Raw genomic sequence first — 23797 nt, forward strand, 5'->3', positions numbered from 1 at the left:
AAACACATTGTTACAACCGAGGAGGCACAATTACTGGGGCTGGTGGTATGCAATTAAATAGTTCTATTTAGACAGTGCTACTCTGTGGTAATAAACACACAACGTATAGATGAGACAAAAACAGCCTTTTGCATGTACCTCCAAATGCCAGCAGCTGGGGGAACAGATGACTGAAATGTAAACACAACACAATGGCAAAAGAGACGACATCAAAAGGAAGATGAGGCGATGAGACTATTTACATATAGAGTAGACTCTGAGATATACAACAGAATACCGTCAGAGACCTAAAGGTGAAAAGCAGCACTCAAACAAAAACAACACACTTGGAAAAAAAAGAACATGACAGGTTTTATTGAGAAAGATGTAGTTTCCCAGGGTATGAACCAAATTAAATATATGTAGGGCAAGCTCACACTACTCCCACACTATATTAAAGCATGTTTGAGTCATCGGGCTCCTCTCTGCAGACACTCAAATCATACTCCCATATTGTGCGGGCTGAATGGAGCTCACTGAACTGGTTAAAAATGTACAATATAAAGATTGAAGCTAGTAACAGGTCAAAACTGAGCCACAGAAGTGACACAAGTGAAGCCAATCGGCAGATGAGTCCTTTTTATTTGTGTGTCAACCCTAACTGACATTTCAGCACAACTTAGACATTGGATACTAGAATAAACTCCCGACTACGCCTGGTCTTTGTACTGCTGGTGCAGCATGAGCACGTCTTCCTGGGAGACCCTGGTCCAGCCCTCGCTGTGGACGTGGTACAGGTTGACCTGCCCTCCGCTGTAGGCGTCGCGGTACGTGGCCTGGTAGATGGCGCGGCGGCCCAGCTCGCAGGCCTCCTCCACGCTCAGGTCCTGCCGCAGGCCGCTGTCCATCACCCCGTAAGCGTACATGGAGCCCGAGCCCACGGCGAACAGGTCGCCGCACACGCGGTTTCCCTCCGAGTCCACGTAGTAGAGACCTGGAGAGAAACGACAAAAAAAAAAAAACAGGTCTCAGTTTAGTTTATTTGAAAAGGGACAATGCACATTAATAAACATTGTATAAAAAAACACACACACACATGTAAATGCACTCGAATTAGCTTAAAAAGCTAGTTTTCATCAATTATCCCTCTGCCAGATTGTACAAGGCAACCCTCATGTTGTCCTCCTGGGTCAAGGAAGGAAGGAAAGAAGGACGAAGGGGAAGATGTGAGGAGAGAAGGAAGGTAAAAAGGAAGGAAAGATAGAAGGAGGGAGGGAAAAGGTTGGGTAAATTGGGTCAAAAAGTAAGGATGAAGGGAAGGAAGGAAGTGAGGGAAAAAGGAAAGAAGGAAGGAAAGAAAAGTGGAGGGAGGGAACAGATTCGTTCAAGGAAGAAGAAGACAGAAGGAAGGGGAAAAGGACTGTGGAAAGAAGGAAAGGGAAGGATGGAAGGAGGGAACAGATTTGTTCAAAGAAGGAAGAAGGGAAAGAAGGGAGGAAAGAGGGAAGGGGAAAGGGAAGGAAAGAAAGATGAAGGGATAGGGAACAGATCAGGTCAATTGGATCAAAAGAGGAAGGAAGAAGAAGTAAGGACGACGGGAGGGAAGGAAGGAGAAAAGGATTGTCGAAAGAAGGATGGACGAAGGGAACACAACAGGGGGTTAAAAAAGAACAACAATGGAATAAAATTTTCTACCACATAGGGTAGAACACAAACACATACCAACTGCCCATAAATACATACATAATAAAATACACATTTGGACGACAACAAAGTGATGTGTGTCCACGTTCATAAATACACTCTGGACAACAATATCAACATCAGTGCTCACATCTTTGGCCGTCTACAAGCCAGTTCTTAACATTTGCTTGGAATGAGTGATATGATGGAGATTCTCTGATTGATTGTGGCACTGTGTTCCATTGATGTGGTGCTTTGAATGAGAACACAGCCTGGCTGAAAGTGGTGTTCCTTAACGGGATTATGCAATCTTTTTTTTGTCGCACCTTGCGCAGTTCTAATAGCAGAGGATTTGAACTTAATAAAACTGGATGATGGAGGAGGAGCTGAGCCATGCATGATCTTGTATACTTGACAGATGTTTTTGTATGTAATTAGGTTGTCCCAACTCAAAAGTGTATAGTTTTTAAGGATATGGAAAGGTCAAGAGAGAAGAAAGAAAGGTAAAGAGAGGGTAGGAGGAAACGGTAGGGAGTTGTGTTCCCGCTAAAGCTTCCTCTGATCTCCTGACGGTAGGTGCTGAGCTCTGTCAGGAAAAGAAACAGACATGAGATGGTGGTGTACATCCAACATCGCTGCTCTCCCACACACACACAACAAACACATGCGCTTACGAGTGTGTGCGCTCACATACACCGTGTCCTCAAGAGAGAGAATATGAACAGCTGCAACCTCTCCAAGTGAAGTCAGGCTCGCAGATATGAACAGCTGCATCCTCTTCAAGTAAAACGAAACCGGCCGCGGAACCTGCTGACGAGGTGCAGGCCGCATCACTGTCTGCCCGGGGGCCGCACTCCGGGCCTTATTGATCCCCGCGCACGCACGCCAAAAATTAACTATCGACCCGCAACATGAGCTGCACAGGTAACTGCACCTCGCACCTCAATGGGGAGCAACGACAAAAAAACAACAGCGTGTTCACATCCTGTGGACATCAGACGAGTAAAGCACACCGATGTCCCTCCACTCCATTCTGCAGTTTCTCTTCTCACTCGAATGTGGCACGGAGGGCGCTGCTTCTCTCCACACAAAACCGACTTAACATGTAATCCCCATGCGCACACTGCAGACCCACAATGCTCTGATGAACCTGTGAAGGACAGTTTGCTCCACAGCTTTGCTCGGCGGACACATGCGAGACATTTTGTTCCACGCCGTGACACACGCACGCACACAGACGCACACTCGGCAGGCCGTAGCTCTAGAGTGACGTGGATCATGGTGACTGTAGCACCAGCCTGCGAGCTCGCCCACAGCAAAGCCTGCAGATGGTAAGAAAGACTGGCTGCAAAAAGAAAAAAAAAAAAAGGCATGTTTTTCATAGCGCTTTCACAAAGACAAACCTGTGAAAATGATACTCGCACGGAGAGATGCGGGAACACATGCATACAGAGCCGCCTAATACCCACTGCTATCGCTCATCTCACACATTAAAAAACACTTCAAAATGTCCTCAGATTCTACATCCTCGCTTGCGGAGTTCCTCAGCTCCACTAGTGGCAGTCTATTAGGGGTAGAGAGCCACTTGCTTTTCCGGAAAAAAAAGAAAAAAAAGAAAAAAAAAGCAGCTTACCATTGCTTTCAACTAGCAAATTGCAGCTTCCTCAGCCTGTCGTTAGCTTGCCATGATAATCATCCAGTGCCTGTCTATGCACGGGGGTAATTTGCCATTCTGAGACCTGCCTGTTCCTCTTGAAAACTGTAAGGGACTCGTTAAAAACATAATAGGCTGGGAGAGAGTTGTAAAAGGCAGGCTCTCGTGTTGAGTAGCGTAGTTGACGGAGGTGGATGAGGACTCTTTAGGAGGTCCAAGTATAGAAGCAGAGCGGCACCGAATAACACTTCCCACATCCATTCCTTTTTTCCAAACACACCTGGGGTCTTTGTAGAGCCCCGATGCAATATCACTTATCATGCAGCTTAAACAGTGACGCAAGAAAAAAAACAAAAAAAAAACACTTAGGCTTCAATGAGCGCTCTCTGAAAAAAACAAAAAAAAATGGATGGGTGAGATTCATAAGGCCCACATTGAAGGATAAGTGGGGGCACGCTGAATGGATGGTGGAGCATTGTAACACTGGCAGCCAAGACAGACTCCTTCCACTCCATCAATCAACTGACAGGTGCTTAAGGAGGATTTTTTTTTCTTTTTTTGAAGAAACAGAGGCCGGTGCAGCTGGCTGTTCTGACAGCTTTTAGAGGTAGGTGAGGAGCACAGTGCAATGGATGGGTGGCTAGCATCAAATAGGTCAGTGTCTATCCGTCATCTGTCCTTCCCAGTAGTATTCACCACCGGATCAAGAGGAAGGAGACTCAACAGAATGAGTTGGGGTGGTGGGGGGTGGGGGGGGTCGTATCACACTCTTGGGAATGGTTATAAAACTGACATGGTACAGTTGCTCTTGTGTAATAGACTACTTCACTGTTTTGTTGTGACACATTTAATCATATCTATTATTGATCTTTTCCATGTCCATGTGAAGAGCATCAGAGGGAACTTTTTGGATCAATATAAAGCAAAGTTATGGCAGGGGGAAATCAACTGTACCATGATTACAAGTGTCACAACATTTATGTTGTTACATAGATACATATTTGTGAAGCTTCTCAACATAGCTTTTGTTTAATTCATTTCTCCATGCAGCTTAAAGGCACTCCATCAGGGGAATAAGTGCTCTTGACGTGATTGTAGCCAGCTAATGAGCTTCCCGCCTAATCACGATTGATTTAATTTACATGACATTTACCTCTGCGTTCAATCATTCACACTGCAGGACCACGGCTAAGCTCGCACACCTACTGAACTTATAAAAAGGGATCATTATTTCCCCAATTGATTAGCCGGGATTTAAAAACGTGTCATTTGTGGTTTGTTGGCATATACCGCGGGGGGGCCGTCATTGTTCACGCGGGCCGCTCTGCTCTCCAGACAAAGCCGGCATCGATCTCCACTGGGGTGTACCGGCATTATGCATGCGACCCAATTGTTCGGGGCTGAGACCCAACGTCCATCATCCCGCCGCACTCTTGCTGGCCCACAGTCCCAGCCTCATCGATTTCCCATTACTGTCTGGCTGTGGCGGCCTCTTTAAGCACACCTTCTGTGATGAACGGCCCCACACTGCGCGCCATCCAAAAAAAAAATAAAAAAAAATCAAATCACAGCTTTTGAGTTTAAGAGGGCCAGAGCATAAGAGAAGCGGCAGCACCATCTAGTGGTTGACTCTGCAAACTACTAGTGTGTTTGTACTTAGTGCAGCAGCATACAGTATGTCAAGGGCAACAAAAAACTGGAGATTTTCTTTCAACTATTGAATGCATTAAGTTTGTAGAAGGTTATTTTTGTCTGAACTGCTACTGCATTACAGGAACAGACCTGGATTACAGATGCTGTGTTAACTACAGATGTTCAGCCACAGTCTGAGAAATGATGAATGCTACCAATAAGGACACTGCCATATGATCTGTGCATTCAGAGTGGAATATTATGCTCATCACTTGAGCTGAGTGTCATCACAATGAGCTTGGTACGACACTTGCTTTAATGTCTCAATTTTGAACAATTACCACAAATCTGTTCTCATTTATTGTCATTTTAAATCTAATTTGTCTGAATAGAAACCTAGAAAAATGGGCTCAGAGTGCAGACTTGTGTCTAGGAGGTGTACTGAGCTTTTTGTCTTCAGTCTACTTCGGAGCACTGCTGCAGTGTGCGGGCTAACAACCACTGGGTTTGAGTTTCATAATTAGACTACATCCTTTATCAGCCCTGCTTTTTCTGATAATAGAAATAATTATTCTGGTTCTAATAATAGAAATAATTATTGAAACAAAATGTACATGATAACCATTACCAGTGCTGATTCAGTCCAAATTGTGTATTGCCTCTGTTGCTATGGTTTCTTCCTCGGCTTTTATGGATTTATATCTCTGTTGTTGTTGTGATTTTCAATCACCTTGCAATGTGAAAATTATGTTTGCATATAGAGATGTTTCCAAAATAAGTTAGTTGATAAGATAAATGAGCAAATTCAACAGGTATCATTTCCCTACATTGTCTTGTCTATCTCAGATGGTGGGAAAAAAAGTCACAAAATAATCAGACAGGTTGTATGTCTGTCAGCCTGTCTGAGTTGAATGTCGGCTCCCTTGGTCTCCACAGATTTAAAACATCTTTCAGACAGGCTTTGCGGAAATAATGCCTTTTTTTTGCTGTGCGTCTACTTTGCCGACAAGCTGTGAACGGACTGCAAGAGCACTTACGTTTTCAGCCCTACCTCTCATTTTGTTGCTGTCATGTTTAGTGAAATCAGAGCACAGGGAGAGAAAGCTGAGGACAGCACACACACAGCTCCCACACACAGACACAGGATATTGGTGTTAGTGTTGGTACTAAACAAAACATGGTATTTTTTTAATAATAGGCTAGTATTGGAATACTGTGCTACAGCTCTATGATAAAGTTAGCATGCTACAATAATGTTTCCCTGCACACTAATATGCCAATAGAAGGCAAATTATTTGTGCTCAGTTTTAATTTGTCCCTAAAGGTGCGTTCACACCGGACCTTTTATTTTTGTCGCTGTCGCTCGTATCGCTCTGAAAAAACCGCTCCGTCGCTCAGCTGCAGACGCTCGTCAATTTGGCACAGAGCCAGGACTCACATTTTCGCATCGATGACATCATGCCCACTGCCATGTGCTTCTGTTTACACCGGCACCACCGATTACGGCAGCCAATCAGAGCTGAGCGACTGACGGCCGGAGAGTTGGGATTTCTCATCTCGAGCGACAGGAGCGACTCGAGCGAAAAAACGCTCCGACGCTCCGTCGCTGTCGCTCCGAGCCCCAGCGTTTTTTCGCCTGGGCGATAAAACGCTCCATCGCTCGTTTGTATTGACTTAACATGTAAACCCGTCGCTCGTTCTAAAAACAAAAGGTCCGGTGTGAACGCAGCTTTACACATATTATCAAAGTAAATGGTGTTGGTGTTATCTATAGATAACTGGTACAAATAAAATAACATAACTTTAACATAAAAACTGCCTGTTGAAAACTCTACAACAGTGTTTTTCAACCTTGGGGTCGGGACCCCACATCAGGTCGCCTGGAATTCAAATGGGGTGAAATGTCCAGTAATTGATTTTTTAAAATTACTGATAAAAATATTTTTGCTGGCGCATCTTGATTGACAGCCGAAATTTGTGATTTCAAAATGGGGTCACGAGCCAAAAAAGGTTGGGAACCACTGCTCTACAAGCTAAAACAGGAATGAGGAGACCTCTAAAATCTTCAGTTAGAACTCTGAATATTCACTGCAATAGGTCACAAAATCGTGTTGTCTGTCTCTAGAGGACAAAGACAGTTTTGTCTTTTACATCTAGTTTTCAGCCGTTTTCCTTGAACCACTGAAATCTGATATTGAATTGTAGTAAAGGGCTCCAAAGCATTTCCATTGTTGATTAAGCTGCAGTTGTCTGCCAGAAAAGCAGAAAATCCTTATATTGGAACCAGAAAGCGTAAAATTGCCACTTTAACTCGCGACCTTACATCGTTGATTGATCGTGTACTAGTAAATGTATTGATGTTACCCCTTATAGAATTGCCCATTGAGAACAGTACATAAATAGCTGCTGTGTTTACCTGGGCCTCTCTTGTCCCAGCCGCACACCATGGTTCCCATGCTGAGTCCCATGCCCTTGTACTGGTACACCATGTTAGCCAGCAGCTTGGAGGCCGCTGCCACCGAGATGCGCTCCTTGTTGCGGAGCTCGTAGATGCGGCACTGTCGGGCCAGAAGACGTTCCCAGAAGCTGCAGTCTGCGGCTCCTCCGGCCATGGTGCCCAGCAGGTAGGGGTTGATCTCAATCACCTTCTTTACTGTCTGTGATGCGATGTAAGAGCCTGCGGTGGCCCGAGAGTCCACTGCAACAATAACACCATGCTGGAACTGGGAGACAACAAGGGGGCCATGTGTTAGTCGCACAAACCACACAGCAGTCGTTTGATCATTTTGTTCACATTTGGAAGCACCATTTCTGTGTGCATGTTTGTTTAAAGGGATAGTTCAACATTTTGGCAAATTGGCCCATTGCCATAATCCCTATAGTCCAAGGAGTAGGTTTGTTGCCTTTATGCCCTGTTTTCGAGGCAAATGCAGAGACTGCGTGTTGAAAAACTGCCCCCGACGGGAATGCTCATGAGCGGTTTTGCATGAATTTCCCTCTAAAACAACTCTGTCTCGTAACTTTCTGTTATTATATCATAGCGTGGTGAATGTGCAGGTCACAACTTGTCCACCAGAGCGTTTGAGTTGTTGGATTGTGTATTTGATTGGTTTGATGAGGTAAACCAAGAAATCCCATTAGCCTCCGTAGCATAGCTCTGAGCAGCTCACGGCTCTGCTCCGCCGTTCTAAAAATAGCTTGCACCGACAATTAAAGGTAACGAACCTACTCCTAAAACTATAGGGATTATGGCAATGGGCCAATTTGCCAAAATATTTAACTATCCCTTTGACACTACAGATTGCAGGATTAATAAACCAATGAAAGTGTGCATGTTAGAATTACTGCACCTGTTAGCTTCTGTGTAAACAAGGCAGAAATGTGCAGCAGCTCTACAGCTGTCACAGAGCAATACATGGTTTGAGCTCGGCCAGAAAGATAAGAGGCCAGAGGTTTTTCTTTTCCTCTTTGCTCAAAAATCCACAATCAGTGAACTGACAGTCACAACAGTGGTGCATTACTGAAATGAAGACAATAGATTTGTCCAGTCAGAGGAAGATGCCTGCTGGGGAGGTTTTCACGGAGCCGGCCTCCACCTCGCTCTGGGATTAAGGGATAAAGTTGCCGTTATTTATCTTTTCTTTTTATCAGTAAATCCCCTGAAGAGACCAAAACCTACTGCAGGAACAGTATTCAGTATTTACACTGCTCTGCTCCTTTGACAAATGGAAAGGAGAAAGTTGCTATGGCTTTTCATTCTTATGACAAGATATGAGTCTCCCAGATGGAAGACTGTGGCTCTTTTATGTGTTTTTAATAGTTTATGGACAACAATGTGACACAGAGGCAGAATTTATATGCAGCCATTACCCCATCTTGTTTGCATAAAATCCATTGTTGTTACTGGTGTTTTCATCTGTCTTGTTGATAATTACAAAATAACAGTATCCACTTATTCTTTTAGGGGAATGCAAACCCTACAGGAATCACTTGACTTTAATCTAATTTTAAGCTCTCACTAAATCTTTGCAGTACAAGTAAGCAGTGTGCCTTGAACTTTTTAGAAAACCCATCCCCTGCTTGACAGCATTATTTATATGACAGCGCTTCAGGATCTCCTACTTTGTTCTGTGCTCCCACACGAGATCCAAGGAGAATACACATGTGTGGGTGGCTGCTCGTGCTGACGTCTTGAAGGAAAATGTTTTATACTTAAATTCTTGACATTGGTGAGGTTTTACTGAAACCACATATTCAGTTTTTCTCCATTTGAATGTCATTCTCTGTTCAATTATAGTTAGATAAACACATGGAAAATACTACATGCAAAAAATAAGTTTTGATTTGTATGGTATGTTTTCCTTCCTACCATAACACCTCTTCTTTTACAACTTTAAAGCTTGCCTTGTGAATACATTAACTTACAATTTGAACTGAGATCACTTTAAAGGTTGAAAGTCAAGATTCAGTCAAGATTCATCATTAAAATTTTATATTTAACTTCTGACCTTCTAGATCCCATAATGTACAATTAATTTCAATTTCAAAAACGTTATTATACCTAGCCTCAGAGGGGCATTAATACTTTATTGGGGTTAAAAGTTTGCACTAAATGTCAAATCTGATGACTGAATGTGCGTTTTATGTATATCCCCTTCTCCTTCGCCTCTATGAGGGCGCTGTTTAAACTAGTTAGCCTAACTAGTTTAATATACTAACCTACGTTAGTACATTTCCATTTAGTTGCAACTGCTCAACAGAAGAAAGCACCTGTCACACTCGAAACGCAAAAGTTGATAAAGCTTTATGTTAAACCCAAAAAGCAGTTAGTCGGTATTCGTCATTTGCGCCATCGCCTTAACGTTACTAACATAAGCCGACTGCATGTGAGTTTGAGCACAGGCGCGGTTTACAAATTCACAATTCACAACCTGTGTGCACGTAAGGGCATAGGGCAGATGGTTACACAATGCAGGGTGCCATTAGAGTCAAAACCACACACAGACATTGTTATATTACGCATTTGCTCTTATGACAGACACGTCAAACACAAACAGTGACAAGTGGCTCCGTGAGCATCTGCAATGAGAAGGCGGTTTGTAGCCGAGCTAGCTATGCTAGCCTCAGTGTGGGTCCGTATCTACAGCCTGTGGTCCTTCCGTTAGCTCTAAAACGTGAAGCTACTCTCTGTATTAGTCACCTGACGTTTACTTGGACGGCTATGTCTATAATTTATTGCTGTTCGATGCCAGCAAGCCACAGTTACGTACTCGCTAACTTACTTTGAATGCTAAGGTGGTGGTCCCATGCAGGAACTCTATTTTCCTCTCGACGCCATCGTCGCCCCCGGCACACAGCGGGTTCTTCACCGAAAAACTGAGGCTGTCTCCGGGAGTGGCGTCAAACCCCAGGCCGCTCTGCTCGGCTCCGCAACCAAATCCAAAAGGCTGACACTTATCAAAAGAAAAATCCGCACAATCACTGTTCAACACACTAGCGAGAGCCATCTTTGTAACTGTCTGATGAACGAGCCGCTTCCGCCGCGTAAACCCAGGGACATTTATTTGAGTCATTGCGGCAGGACCCCGCAGCGCCCCCAGTGGCTGTGGAGGACTGAGGCTGGAGCGCAGTGATGGACAAAACAAGTAGCCTTGGTCAACTGGGAGGACAGACAAAGACATAAAAAAAAAAAAAAATGATTCCAAGGCACTCTCTTATTGTATTGAGGTTTATCAATTATTACATAAATACATAAATTAAATAAAGTTGCTGGAGTAAAAAAAAAAAAAAAAGAAGAAATTTCTGGCAAGAAAAGGCAGTTAAATTACGAATAGTCAAAAACTAAAAGGAAGAAATGTTATCTCTGAAAACGTGACTATTCTAACCAGTCTACAACTTGACTCCATCCCCCTTCCACTGCACCATTCATTTCAGTTCTGTCAGTCTTTTTCTTTCCTCCACTATCTTTGCCCTCCTCTCCATGTCTCTATAATACTCCTCTTTCAGATCCTCCCTCTCTCTTTGTTTCCATCCCTGGGCTGTAACATGGAAGAGGTCTACACTGTTTCCTGAGTAGGCGTCCCTGTGAGTGGCTCTGAACACAGCCTCTCTTGCCAAAGAGATGGCCTCCTCTTTGCTCAGGCTCCACCTCAGTCCTATATCCAGGATTGCATAAGCATAAGGAGAACCAGAACCCACAGAGATGACATCTCCCTGCAGTCTGGCTCCATCGCTGCACACATATATCAGCTGTGGGCCACTGTTAGAGGATGTGGGACATGCCATTGTAGGAAAATCATGGCTACTAACAGTAGCTGAGGAGCTATCGCCAGTAAAAGAGGATGCGTCTGCACACTCAGTGTTGCCTGCTTCCTTGTCCCAGCCACACAACGTGAGAGCCACACACACGTCAGTCCCTTTGAAGGGGTGCAGCATGAATGACAGGAGTTTAGCAGTGCCGCGTATTGAGAGGCGGCGATTGTGCCGCAGCTGGTAGAGTCTGATCTCTCTAGTCAGAATTCGCTCCCACAGCATGCAGTCTGCGCCACTGCCAGAGGAGGTGACCACCAAGTGGGAGTGAATTGGGGTAACCTTATGAACAGCTGGGCAGGCAACAAGCCCCCCAGCACTGGCACGTGAGTCTGCAGCTGCAATGACACCCCCTTGGAAAATAAAACCGAGGGTTGTCGTTCCATGAGACAGAGGGAAAGGCCTGCGGACTGACGTCGACCGCTTGGTTGGGAATGAAGGTCTGTGGTTGACAAAGGCAGAATTCGACAAAGGTGGTATCAAAAAGTTTAGTGGTACTTCTTGGGTTGTTGAATAGTCAGTCAGATGAAGAGATGACACTGTACTACTTCCCAAAGATGATGCAGAAAACCATTCTTGATACACAGGAGTCTCCTTGAAACCGCAAATATCTTCTAGAGCCATACTGGTGACACAAATGCAGATAGTATGAGATTTGTTGATCAGAAAATCAAAGTCAAATCATCCTGAAAAAAAGCTTTGTATATCCCTGTGTTTTAAGTGGTCACTGCTGCAACTGCTTACTCTGTTATCTACCATCTAGTGTCTATAGAAGACACACCTTTTATAGGCTAGCCCTCCAAAATATGAAAACACACACACATACACACAAAGCATTTGAGTGGACATAAATGATATTGCCTGCTGTGAAAGTGATATCCACAGAAGCCATTTTCTGCAAACGTTGTGTTTTGCTTTGAGATCAAACCATTTTGTTATTTGTGAGCAAGTCAATACTCATCTTTGTCATCATTTTCAGTTTGATGTTGAATGAGGGAACAACAGCAGGATTTTCATTTTTATAATACATTTTCTTTCGATATTCTGTAACAATTTCTCAGTAGCCTAATAATTTGTCTGAGGAAACATAAATGATAATTTGTCTAGTTATTCTTACTACTATTTTAATATTTTTCCACCTTAAAAAGTGATTGTTTTGCTAAATATTTCTGTAGAAAGTAAAAAAAAAAGAAAAGAAAAGAGAGAAAAAAAAGACATCACTGCTCCAGACCCTCGATGCACAGTTATCGCGGTAATTTACGAGTCGTGCAACTGACGGAGCTTTGAAGGCATTTCGGCTCTAAACTTCTTTGCTGTGCAATGACCGCGCACGTCCTTGCAGATCCAAGATGGCGTCAGTTTCCTCGAAAACCAGCACAACGAGATGGTCCCAGTCAATCATTCAGTCGGCTAAAATCATGGCGTCTGCCAGTACGGGGAGCAGGGTGTCCTGCGGGAGAGACTTGAACTGTGTGCCGGAGGTCGCTGACACGTTAGCCGTGGTCGCCAAACTCGGGTGAGGAACGTGCAGCACGCTACGGGTCATTTTTTCAGTAAAAGTGTTTATCAGAGAGGCGGGCTAGTTTGCTAGCGTAGTGCGTGATGCTTTGCTAAGCTAGCCGGTGAATTACCAGCACGTGCCCAATCACAACGATGCTGGACTCGGGTGTCCTGTCTCTCATACTCGTACAGGCTATACTGTCAAAGTTTGCAAGCTGCCTGGGGAATGGTTAAGCTAAAAGAGGATTTATGCTTCACCTCTGGTTGACATTATAAATCACACCAGTGTTAAAACTCTGCTTTCTCTCTCTGGTGTCCAGGTTTGATTTCCTGTGCATGCCCCTGTTCCACCCGAGGTTCAACAGAGAGTACGAGTTGGATCCCGCTAAATCCCGACCTGGTGCTCAGACCCGCTCCGATCTGCTGCTGTGTGGAAGAGGTTAGTGTTTATAGTCTGTCATCATCTGTTATGTCAGGTATTAACTTGTTGTACGCTCTTTCTATGCATGTGATAACTGTACCCGTCTATCCTAGATTAGGCCCATTGTAACACCATAGATGGATGCAGGACTTGATGGTTTTATTGAATGACAGATCAAGACTAAATTATTAACTGCAATAAGAACTCTGTTCTTCTGGTCGAACCACTCAGATAAACTCATTGTAATGAATGAACATGGTCACAGCAATTTCTGTTTCTGTCCCGGTTCAGATTCAGTTGCACTTTGACTTCTGACACCAAGGACCCCCACATTGATGAGACAAATGAAACCATGGATCCACAGTTGATAAGAATTTAGCTTGTACATGTTTTATTACAGTTAGTGTTTGAAAACCACAACCAAAATAGTCATATCTTCTGCCAATATGGTGCTTATGGATGGGGTTGTAGTTTTTTTTTGCTGGAAATCCCCAAGAACCCCACTTTGGGGTCCCTAGAGCAGTCTCACATTTTGTTTTAGAATTGGTTTATGGTCTGAGAGAATATTGCTCCTTTTGTTTGGTTTATTAACAACATGTTGATATATTTTTAAATAAATTACAACATCTGTAATTTAAAATCTGTTGGTGGAAAGTTGTTCTTCTCTGTTGATATAAGAATAATAAATTCTGGCCTTAAAAAGCAAAAAGACTGAAACTTTTATTATTGTTGCAGTAACACTGCATTTTTCAATTGGGATTAATATAAAACTCTTTCTCTGATCATCTCTAACATAAAGGACTTTCAGGACTCCCTCTTTGCTTTTTTCCATACTTGATTTTTTCCAAATATGTGTCACTGAAAGCTTAGATGACTTAGGAGAACAAAGGGTTTTATGACACTGAATATGCTTTTTTAACACGTCTATTATGCTCTGATCTAGATTGGAACACTCTTATCGTTGGGAAGCTCTCTCCATGGATCTACACAGATTCAGAAATCGAGACAGAACGCAGAAACTCAGAGGCTGTAAGTCCCTCACTTTGGACAATTGCTTTGATTTACACTTGTAAAGATGGCTGTTTTGATTCAAAGTTTTTGTGGCATGAGTGAACTCATGGCGCCCAGTCTGATTGTCTGTATCCCTTCTAACATGTCCTCCCCTTCATGCTCTCATTATTCTCTGTCCTGTGGTTCTCTCCAGGCTCTGGTGCAGGAGCTAAACTTCTCAGCTTACCTGGGTCTGCCCGTCTTCATGATTCCTCTGCGGGGCCCTAATAACGCCAATTTAGCCCGAATGCTACTAAACCATGTCCACACTGGACACCACACCTCAAATGTAAGACAAACATGCTGTGTCACAAAACAGTTTAAATGTAGGTTGCCTTGAAGGTTGCCTTGAGATAAATTAACCGCTGCTGTCCTCTCTGTGTGTGCGTAGTTCTGGATCCGTGTCCCGTTAATGTCGACAGAGGACATGCGGGAAGATCTCATTGAGAATGAGCCGACCTCTTGCATCGATGACACTAGTGTTGATGAGAAGACCTGGAGCTGGTGAGTGTCATGAAAGTCCCACTCGAGTGCTGTCTGCATGCTAAAACGGTTGTCATTGATTTCCTTTAAAATCCTGATTCACTTTGTTTACTTGCCTCTGGTCTTTCAGGTGGCACTCATTTAGAACCCTTTGTGATTACAACAAGAGGATCTGTCTCGGTGAGAGAGCACACTGTGAAGCAGCTGCCTTGGGCAAAGTCAGCGTATTAAGAAATAATTATGGTCATGTCTGCTACTAAAAATTTACTTTGTTCTATTCTTGAAGCGATTGAAGTGGGAGCGGACATGCCGTCAGAAGCTGTGATAGATAAGTGGCTCGGGGAACCTATCAAAGCAGCCATCCTTCCCACCAGCATCTTCCTAACCAATAAGAAAGGATTCCCTGTTCTGTCCAAAGCCCATCAGCGAATAATCTTCCGACTTTTCAAGGTACGAAGGAACAAGTTGTTGAAAAATTAATTTATCGACCAAATGTGGAGTTGTTTTTTAATAAAACTACCTCATTACACAGTTGGAGGCTCAGTTCATCTTCACGGGCACCAGTCGACACACTGACAAGGACTTCAGATCCTACCTGCAGTACCTGGAATACCTCAACCAGAACCGGCCAGCACCAAACGCGTATGAGCTCTTCGCCAAGGGCTATGAAGACTACCTACAGTCTCCTCTTCAGGTTAGAAAGTTCTTATCACTGTTTGTGCATCTGACTTGTTTTTAACCTTGGGATAAGGAAGACTAAAATGTTTTTTTCCCTCTTCTTTGTAGCCCCTCATGGACAACCTGGAGTCTCAGACGTATGAAGTGTTTGAGAAGGATCCCATCAAATATTCACAGTACCAGCAAGTAAGGCCATTAGACAAAGCACTAACTGCATCCACCTGAACCAGGGCTGTAAACTAACGGTCGCCACTCGCCAAATGCGACTAAAATATTCCCCTGGCGACTTAAATTTGGAGGGCTACACGCCACCGGGGCGGGTAGATGTTTGTCCTGCTTGTCCCGTGTTGTTGTTGTTGTGTCGCACTGAAGTAGCTCCCCCGACGACCCCGCTGTAGAAAACAGTTTCCCTCAGAAGCAACGTAGCCTCACGCCAGTGTCACACGCGGACACCACGGAAGCGCTACAGCGCCGCGCGCCGCGTGAGCCGGAGCCCTCCCTTCCACACCAGACGTGCATTACTCCGCGCCGGTTGACAGCGCTTTTGCCCCGCAGCTGTGTGTGTGCGCGTGCGTGCCTATCTCTCTCGCGCTCACGGAGCTATGGACCAGAGATGAGGACTCAGTTTGCGACTCAAACTCGAGTTGCACACACAGAGACTTCAGACTTGACTTGGACTCGTGTTTTGGGACTCGTGAACAATCATTATTATTATTTTTGGCTGGTGCCAGAGTGCAGCCAAACACAAGAGAGAGAGGGACAGCAGCTCCTCTGACAGCTCAGTCAGCTGCGAGTGAGTGACAGGTGACTGTAAACCGGCTTTTTTTTTTATTTATTTTTTTTATTACAGCCTATAGCCGCACCGTCCGTACAGGTGAGGCACAACGTTTGTTGTCTGGCCCTCCTTCACGGGGACTAGCTGCTGCATAACTGGTCTGGCACATATCAGGCTACTGTAGGATAAGTTGTTGTTGTTTTTTTGCTGCGAAATATGACTGAAGGCCCGTATGGAAGTCTGCACGGGTCGACACGCCCCCACGAGTTGACTGAGCTAATTAAAAAATAATAATAACAGCAGTTCATCTGTCAGACACATGCAGAGGGGCAGAGCAGCCTTGATTCTAGATACAGTTTTTCTTTAAAGGAAAATTCATTGTGTGTTTTCTTCATATTGCATTGCAATAGCCTATTTAAAATGATCATAAACAACTAATAAATAGGTACTGTATGCTAATAAAGGAGTGATAATAATACAGTAAATGCTTTAAATTTCTTAGATTTAGCTGTGCAGTATTCTTAGTAGACCGGATAGCAGCAGATGATAGAAGGGTCATTACAACCAGAAGAGACAGGAGACTTTTATTTTTTGGAGACTTGAGACTTGACTTGAACTCGTGACCAAAGACTTGAGACTTGATGAAGTCTCACCCCACAAAGACTTGAGACTTGACTTGGACTTGCAAAAAAAGACTTGTGAACATCTCTGAGTAACAGAATACAGAATAGAATAGAATAAAAGGAGTGTTTCGTTTGTTAGTTTTCCCAATTTGGAATGTTTGGATTATTCAATAAGATTACAATTATTTGGCTTTGGCTTATTTTCTAAGCATGTATTGCTATAAAATACTGTTATCTCAATGAAAAGTGCTGAAACTGATGTATATGTAACGAAAAGAGGCAATTTATTATTTGGCCGGTAAAAAATGTCCTTGGCCGGTAGATTTTTTCATCTACCGGTCCCCTTGGCAGGTGAGCCAAAAAGTTAGTTTACAGCCCTGACCTGAACATTATCACAGCGGTGGAAAACCATAGAGCGCTAGCTCTAAATCCACAAACAGAGATACAAACATAGTGCACAGAGCTGTTTTGTCTATAAAGTTGTAGTAGTAATATCGAATGGCCCTTTTCCACTAGCGCTACTCGACTCGACTCAGTTTATTGATTTTCCACCAGGGATAGGACCTGGTACCTGGTACTTTTTTTGTATTGCCTTTAGCGAGGTTCCAAGTGAGCTGAGACCGATACCAAAACATGACGTCAACTGGCTGCTGGCCACTGATTGACCAGAGTGTCGTCACTGGAAGAGTCATGAGCCCAACCTCTGACATAAGAATCGAGATTTAAAAACACACCAGAAAAAGCGACCATTCATCTGTAGTGTGACTATTATTGTTCTTTCACTAAGTTTATTGGCTGCTGTGCAGAAAACCACACCGTCGTCTACCAACTAGGTGCAGACGATTGGGTTTTGAGCTGATGAAAGGATCCAAAAAAAGAGAGCTAGACTATGACGATCCTGCCGATGTTGGGGAGGTACTATGAAGTCCTTAGTTGTAATGGAAAATGACCAAAACCAAGTCGAGTAGTGCTGTAACTGTGTAATAGAAAAGGACCATAAATGTGCAGCAGGAACTGTCTGTAGTATAGTGATCCACAGCAGTTATCGAACGCCTCTCCATCAAGAAAGCTTTTTGAAATGAAAACTACAGGTAGCCACCGCAGCACACTGAGAGGACTTAACCCTCATTCTTATTCTTCACTGTGAATTTCATTGAAGCTGTTCCTGCAAACAAGGAAAACCTGATCATTAATATTGGCGGTGGATAGGGAGTTTGTCTTATAGTCGAGCAGATCTTCAATCAGCTTGAAAAACCTTCCCTGCTTGGTGTGTAGCCAGCTAAAAGCCTCACCAAATAATTTCACCGCTAAACAAATATATGCGTTTACTTGTAGCACGCCACTGGCCTGTCTCTTTTTGTGTAAATTGAGATTAGAGGCTTAAAGGTGTCAGCGGTGAAGAATCATATGACATCATGCACAGTATATTTTTGGCGGGTCCAACAGTGAATCATAGAATAGAGTTTGATAACAGTGGTTCACTGACCAACTGTTGGGTTATTTTTTTAAATATACATCACCAGGAAGCATTTACGGTGGATCCAGATTCCTTTAGTGACTTTCTTCGTTTCTGAAAAAACCTACCTGTGATGCATTTACTGTTTGGACAGTCTGACACAGACGAGTGATCATTTCCAAGTAAATAGAGCTGAGATAACAAGTCTTTGTCTTTAATTTATATTGTCAGATGAAAATCTTGGTTAACATCTAGCGTTATTTTGTTGATCATATTTTATTCTTGTTTGATTATCTTATTTATAAAACCTGATTTAAAAGCAAGTTGATCTAAAAAGACATGCTTTGTGTTGTGTTTATATTTGCAGGCTGTATACAAGTGTCTACTTGACAGAGTTCCTGAGGAGCAGAAAGACACAAATGTCCAGTGAGTAGCAGAACACAACAACAACAACAACAACACTCTCTTCAATGAATAATACCAGACAAGTGCTACAGCTTTACAGCTGTGAGGAAAACCACAGAGCATCGACCGTAGAATTGTCTCTCAAATGATATTTTCTCTTTCACGCAGAGTGTTGATGGTGCTGGGAGCAGGCAGGGGTCCACTGGTCAATGCTTCCCTGCGTGCTGCCAGACAGGCAGACAGGAAGCTGAAGGTGTATGCTGTGGAGAAGAATCCCAATGCTGTAGTCACGTGAGTTCATTACAGCTCTGTTATTTTTTTATATACTAGTCCAGACACACTGAAACATACATAGGAAAATGTCAACACACTAACACCGAGGTATCGAATGATACACAGATGTAGGTGTGTAAAACTTTCCCAAAGTTGCACTGCCCCAGGGTTCCTATGCAAGTATGGAAAATATGGAAAAGTATGGAATTTAATATTGTACATTTCCAGGTCTAGAAAAGTATGGAAAATGGAAACTATTGTATGGAAATGTATGTCTATATTTATCTTAATACATATCTGTGTTTGGTCTTATCTGAAGTTATTTGGGTTAATTATTTTGTATGCGCTACTGTACCTAGCCACAATCTCCTGGGAATTATTTGGTGACGTAATGGCATACAAATAAAATGATGAAAACAAACGATTAATTGCACTAATTACTAAAATGTCACAAATTACTTAAATTCTTTTGACCAAGAAGTCTGGAAATTAGGGTCTGGAAAAAGTATGGAATTTAGAAATTTCAAATGTGTTGGAACCCTGTGCCTGGAATTCGATTTTTAGTATTTAAACTATAAATGCAACAACTTTTGGCACCTGGCGTTTTGAATGCTTATGTAACTGGTTTTTGCACTGCTAACATTTTTGCTGTAACTTGTTCAGGCTAGAGAACTGGCGCTTTGAGGAGTGGGGCGATCAGGTGACGGTGGTGTCATGTGACATGCGGGAGTGGGCAGCACCAGAGAAAGCTGACATCATCGTCAGCGAGCTCCTCGGATCATTCGGCGACAACGAACTCTCCCCAGAGTGCTTAGATGGAGCGCAGCGCTTCCTCAAGGGTAAATCACTGCTGTGGTTGGACACGATTCCTACAGTGGTTCTTATTTCAGAACATCAAGTATGTAGATACTGCAGCCGCTGAGCACCTTCGGCTGTTTACCATATTAAACAATGTGGAACGCGGTTTTTTTTTTACCCCTCATTACCTCCTATGCTTGGGTGCATCACCAATCGCTTTCTCTTTCCCCCTCCCCATCTCATCTTTTCACCTCCAGATGACGGAGTCAGCATCCCCTGTTCCTACACGTCCTTCCTGGCTCCTCTGTCCTCCTCCAAGCTTTACAATGAAGTGCGCAGCTGCCGCGAGCGTGACAAGGACCCAGAGTGCCACTTTGAGACTCCCTACGTCGTGCGTCTCCATAACTTCCATCAACTGGCAGAACCCAAAGCATGCTTCACCTTCACACACCCCACAAGAGGTAGATAAGAAGCACACTAAACTCTAAAGTCCACAGACATTTCCTCTAAGGAGAATTCCGGTCATTTTTGACCCCTAAATCAGTGTTGGGGGGAGCAAAAAACGTGACAAAAATTGATGCAGGCAAACCGGAGTTACACCATTGGCTAGACGGCGCTAGGGATAGCAACAACGCTAACCTATGGGGGCAATTCTTTCAACCACAACAAACACTCAAAAAACAATCAAATATCTATGGTACATGACTGGAATCCTTATGACACACCACTGAACTCATATAGTGTACAGTATAAACAGTACAAACTTTGTGTTTTTGCATGTAGTCACTCACCTCAGATAGCCGAACTCTGAAACATCCTGGAAAGACATTACTATCCAATCACAGAGCGCCTGCTCTCCCCGCCACAGAAACAAACACTTTTTCCTTGTTGTGATGATTTCTTTACAAAAATAAACTTTGGAGCAGTGCAGTGGTAATGTCCAAAATATCTCTGACCGTTTATTATTGTAAAGAAATCATCACAACAAGGAAAAAGTGTTTGTTTCTGTGGCGGGGAGAAGGCGCTCTGCGATCAGATAGTAATGTCTTTCCAGGATGTTTCAGAGTTCGGCTGTCTGAGGTGATTACATGCAAAAACACCAAGTTTATACTGTTTATACTGTACACTATATGAGTTCAGTGGTGTGTCATAAGGATTCCAGTCATAGATATTTGATTGTTTTTTGAGTGTTTGTTGTGGTTGAAAGAATTGCCCCCTTAAGTTAGCGTTGTTGCTATCCCTAGCGCCGTCTAGCCAATGGTGTAACTCTGGTTTGCCTGCATCAATTTTAGTCGCGTTTTTTGCTCCGCCCAACACTGGGTGACCATCAGGACAACGATTTAGGGGTCAAAAATGACCGGAATTCTCCTTTAATGCGACATGAAAATATTGACCATCGTTTCTCTCCTCTTTCAGACATGAACAATAACCGGTATCAGTGCCTCAGATTCACAGTTGGTTGTAACTCAGTGCTCCATGGCTTTGCTGGCTACTTTGAAACCACGCTGTACAAAGACGTCACACTCAGTAAGTCGGCTTAATGAAAAGAAAGTCCTTTCATGTTGAGATTAGGTAAAAAAAAAAAAAAAAAAAAAGAACACTAATATTGTGTGTATTTGTTTGTGTCAGGTATAAAACCAGAAACACATTCACCAGGAATGTTCTCCTGGTTCCCCATCCTCTTCCCCCTCAAAGTGAGTCATTCAGTCACTACTTATTCAATGTCCCTGTGACTTTTAGATATAAAAATAACCCAAATATTTACAGGGCAATATTCTTCTCCCCTGTCTCTTTTAATAGCAACCCATCTCCATAGCCCGGGATGACGACATCACAGTGAGATTCTGGCGTTGCAACAATGGGAAGAAGGTGTGGTACGAATGGGCCGTGACCGAGCCCTCCTGCTCCGCCATCCACAACCCAGCAGGACGCTCCTACACCATCGGCCTGTGAAGATGACACATCACACACCCGTCAACTGGCGTACACGCACACCATTCAGTCCAACTTGGTGACAGTTGAAGTGGGGTGGCCTGATGCTTTTTTTTTTTTATATATATACACACAGTTTAAACCTGGACTTAAGGTGTGAGCCCTTAGTCCCATCTGGGTTTTAAACGTTCAGTGGTTGCACTTCTGAGCTGGCCATGAAAGTTTAAGATCGGGTAAACCAGATCTTTCAGTCTGTGTTCTCAGAATTTGCTCCAGAGGTCTGTCTCAGCAGGCATGGACCATCACCTCGACACAAAGTGTGTCATTGCTGTGGCTCATCCTGATTAGGTCAAACACCTCGCCACTGGTTTGTCATGCTTTTTGTTTCTTTTTCAATGTGTTTTCCCTACCGTTCTGAACAGGCTCAATTCCACACACACACACACACACATACACACAGACACTATCCACCTAGACCTATGCCTTATCAATACACATTCCATACCAATTCTTACATACTGACAAAGCACCCTTTTCCTCAGCACAGGAGGGTGAAAAGAGGGTTACGTATTCAGGTCACATACCACGTTTTTTGGGGGCTGTCTCTTCATACCTTTTATTTTGTTTCTGTATGTTTGAATCATGTTAATAAAGACAACACTGTAATGTTCTCCAAAAGCTCTGCAAGTTCTTTGGCTCAGAGGTTAAAGGGATAGTTCACCCAAAATTCAAATTTCACTCATTATCTACTCACCCTCATGTCATCGACTAAGAGCTGTGAGAATTTTCAGAGTCCTCCGTTCCTTCTCTGATTTACGAGGGGCTCGGTGCAGCAGTATTTGTCCATATAATGGTTGTCAATGGATACCAACTTTCTTCGTCCAAAAAGACACACCAAAAAACATCCAAATACCTCCATACTGCTCGTCTGCAATGTCCCTCTTGTATTGAAGCCCCGACATGAGAAATTGTTCCGAAAAAAATTAAATAAGTCTATATTTTAAGCTTGTTTGTAGCGGAAGCTCCCAGTGTCTCATTCACTGCTCTTCCTGTGTCAGTGCAAATCTCGCGTGATTTGCACTGACCGGCGGAATAATTTCTCATGTCGGGGCTTCAATACAAGAGACGAGCAGTATGGAGGTATTTGGATGTTTTTTGGTGTGTCATTTTGGACGAAGAAAGTTGGTATCCATTGACAACTATATGGACAAATACTGCTGCGCGGACCCCCCTGTAACTCAGAGAAGGGACGGAGGACTCTGAAAATTCTCACAGCTCTTAGTCGACAATGACATGAGGGTGAGTAGATAATGAGTGAAATTTGAATTTTGGGTGAACTATCCCTTTAACAAAGTTGTGAAATATTGCATACTGACATCAGGGGCAGGTGGTAGGGATGTGACTTGTCCAGTAGATGTCACCCTCAGGGTCTAACATGCGCCACCTCCTGAGCCCCATCTGCTGCAAGTACCTCGTCTCTGGTCTCCTGACCATCACCATAAAGCCCACTAACACGCCCTGCCTGGTCTTATCATGCTTGGCGTGCTTGGCATGATAACAGCAGTTGTTTGCACGTCATACATACTGGAGTTTGTGAAGACGCACACAGAAGGGCTTTCCCTACCCGCTCACGTTCAAACAACTTTTTGGTAACGTCTTCAAAGATTGATTGTGGTTTTCATGTCATTTTTATTTGATGCTAAGGATCCCCCTTGAAAACGAGGTGATCCACCTCAAGAGGCTTTTCCTTCAATAAATAAAAAAAGTTAAAAAAAAAAAATAATAATAATAATAAAAGTTGATAATTTGACAGGTGATAAATTGAAATGCAAATTTTATCTACACGTGTAAAGAGTTTCTGTATTAAGTGTATAGACTACAGTTATTATGGTTTTAAGAAAAATGCTAAGGGTGCTATGAGAAACTGAAGACGTTAGCCTAATTATAGTTCTTGTTCTTGCAGGCAGCTAAACAATATTACACTGCCCACAACTGACCAAATAAATACCTAGATTTTCATTAGCACTCTCACAACAGTCTAAGTTCAATATTTCCTACAATATATAATAGGCCACATACACAGATACAGACAATTCCATACAAATTATAAGTAGGAAAAGTTCACCCTAATAAAACATATGAACAA

The 23797-nt window shown here is 43.3% G+C and overlaps 3 protein-coding genes across 3 annotated transcripts; 1 reads left to right on the top strand and 2 right to left on the bottom strand.

Annotated features, from left to right (window-relative positions):
* Positions 1-326: 326 nt before the first annotated feature.
* psmb5 (proteasome 20S subunit beta 5) lies at positions 327-10469 on the bottom strand. Its single transcript, XM_085804959.1, has 3 exons — positions 10231-10469; positions 7365-7671; positions 327-973 (listed from the first exon to the last, which is right to left on the bottom strand). Exons 1-3 carry the CDS (start codon positions 10453-10455, stop codon positions 690-692), a joined length of 816 nt encoding a protein of 271 aa, XP_085661085.1. The 5' UTR covers positions 10456-10469; the 3' UTR covers positions 327-689.
* Positions 10470-10873: 404 nt separating this feature from the next.
* On the bottom strand, positions 10874-11881 carry psmb11a (proteasome 20S subunit beta 11a). The gene has a single exon (XM_085805963.1). The coding sequence runs from the start codon at positions 11879-11881 to the stop codon at positions 10874-10876; it is 1008 nt and encodes a 335-aa protein (XP_085662089.1).
* Positions 11882-12591: 710 nt separating this feature from the next.
* prmt5 (protein arginine methyltransferase 5) lies at positions 12592-22321 on the top strand. The gene is made up of 16 exons (XM_085804960.1): positions 12592-12773; positions 13078-13196; positions 14122-14207; positions 14383-14517; positions 14620-14732; positions 14842-14891; positions 14998-15161; positions 15244-15405; positions 15498-15575; positions 18611-18669; positions 18817-18939; positions 19585-19760; positions 19977-20180; positions 21136-21246; positions 21349-21413; positions 21520-22321. The coding sequence occupies exons 1-16, from the start codon at positions 12607-12609 to the stop codon at positions 21670-21672; spliced, it is 1965 nt and encodes a 654-aa protein (XP_085661086.1). The 5' UTR covers positions 12592-12606; the 3' UTR covers positions 21673-22321.
* The last annotated feature ends 1476 nt before the right edge of the window (positions 22322-23797 follow it).

The sequence above is a fragment of the Trachurus japonicus genome, chromosome 17, assembly GCF_045865225.1.
Source record: "Trachurus japonicus isolate A0001 chromosome 17, Traja_1.0".
NCBI lineage: Eukaryota > Metazoa > Chordata > Actinopteri > Carangiformes > Carangidae > Trachurus > Trachurus japonicus.

Coding starts and splice junctions, on each gene's coding strand:
- psmb5 (XM_085804959.1), bottom strand. CDS start 10,455: ATGGCTCTCGCTAGTGTGTTGAACAGTGATTGTGCGGATTTTTCTTTT. Junction 7,672..10,230: donor CCACCACCTTAGCATTCAAA/GTAAGTTAGCGA, acceptor GTTGTCTCCCAG/TTCCAGCATGGTGTTATTGT. Junction 974..7,364: donor CTGGGACAAGAGAGGCCCAG/GTAAACACAGCA, acceptor GTTTCTCTCCAG/GTCTCTACTACGTGGACTCG.
- psmb11a (XM_085805963.1), bottom strand. CDS start 11,881: ATGGCTCTAGAAGATATTTGCGGTTTCAAGGAGACTCCTGTGTATCAA.
- prmt5 (XM_085804960.1), top strand. CDS start 12,607: ATGGCGTCAGTTTCCTCGAAAACCAGCACAACGAGATGGTCCCAGTCA. Junction 13,197..14,121: donor TCTGCTGCTGTGTGGAAGAG/GTTAGTGTTTAT, acceptor GCTCTGATCTAG/ATTGGAACACTCTTATCGTT. Junction 14,892..14,997: donor CAACAAGAGGATCTGTCTCG/GTGAGAGAGCAC, acceptor CTATTCTTGAAG/CGATTGAAGTGGGAGCGGAC.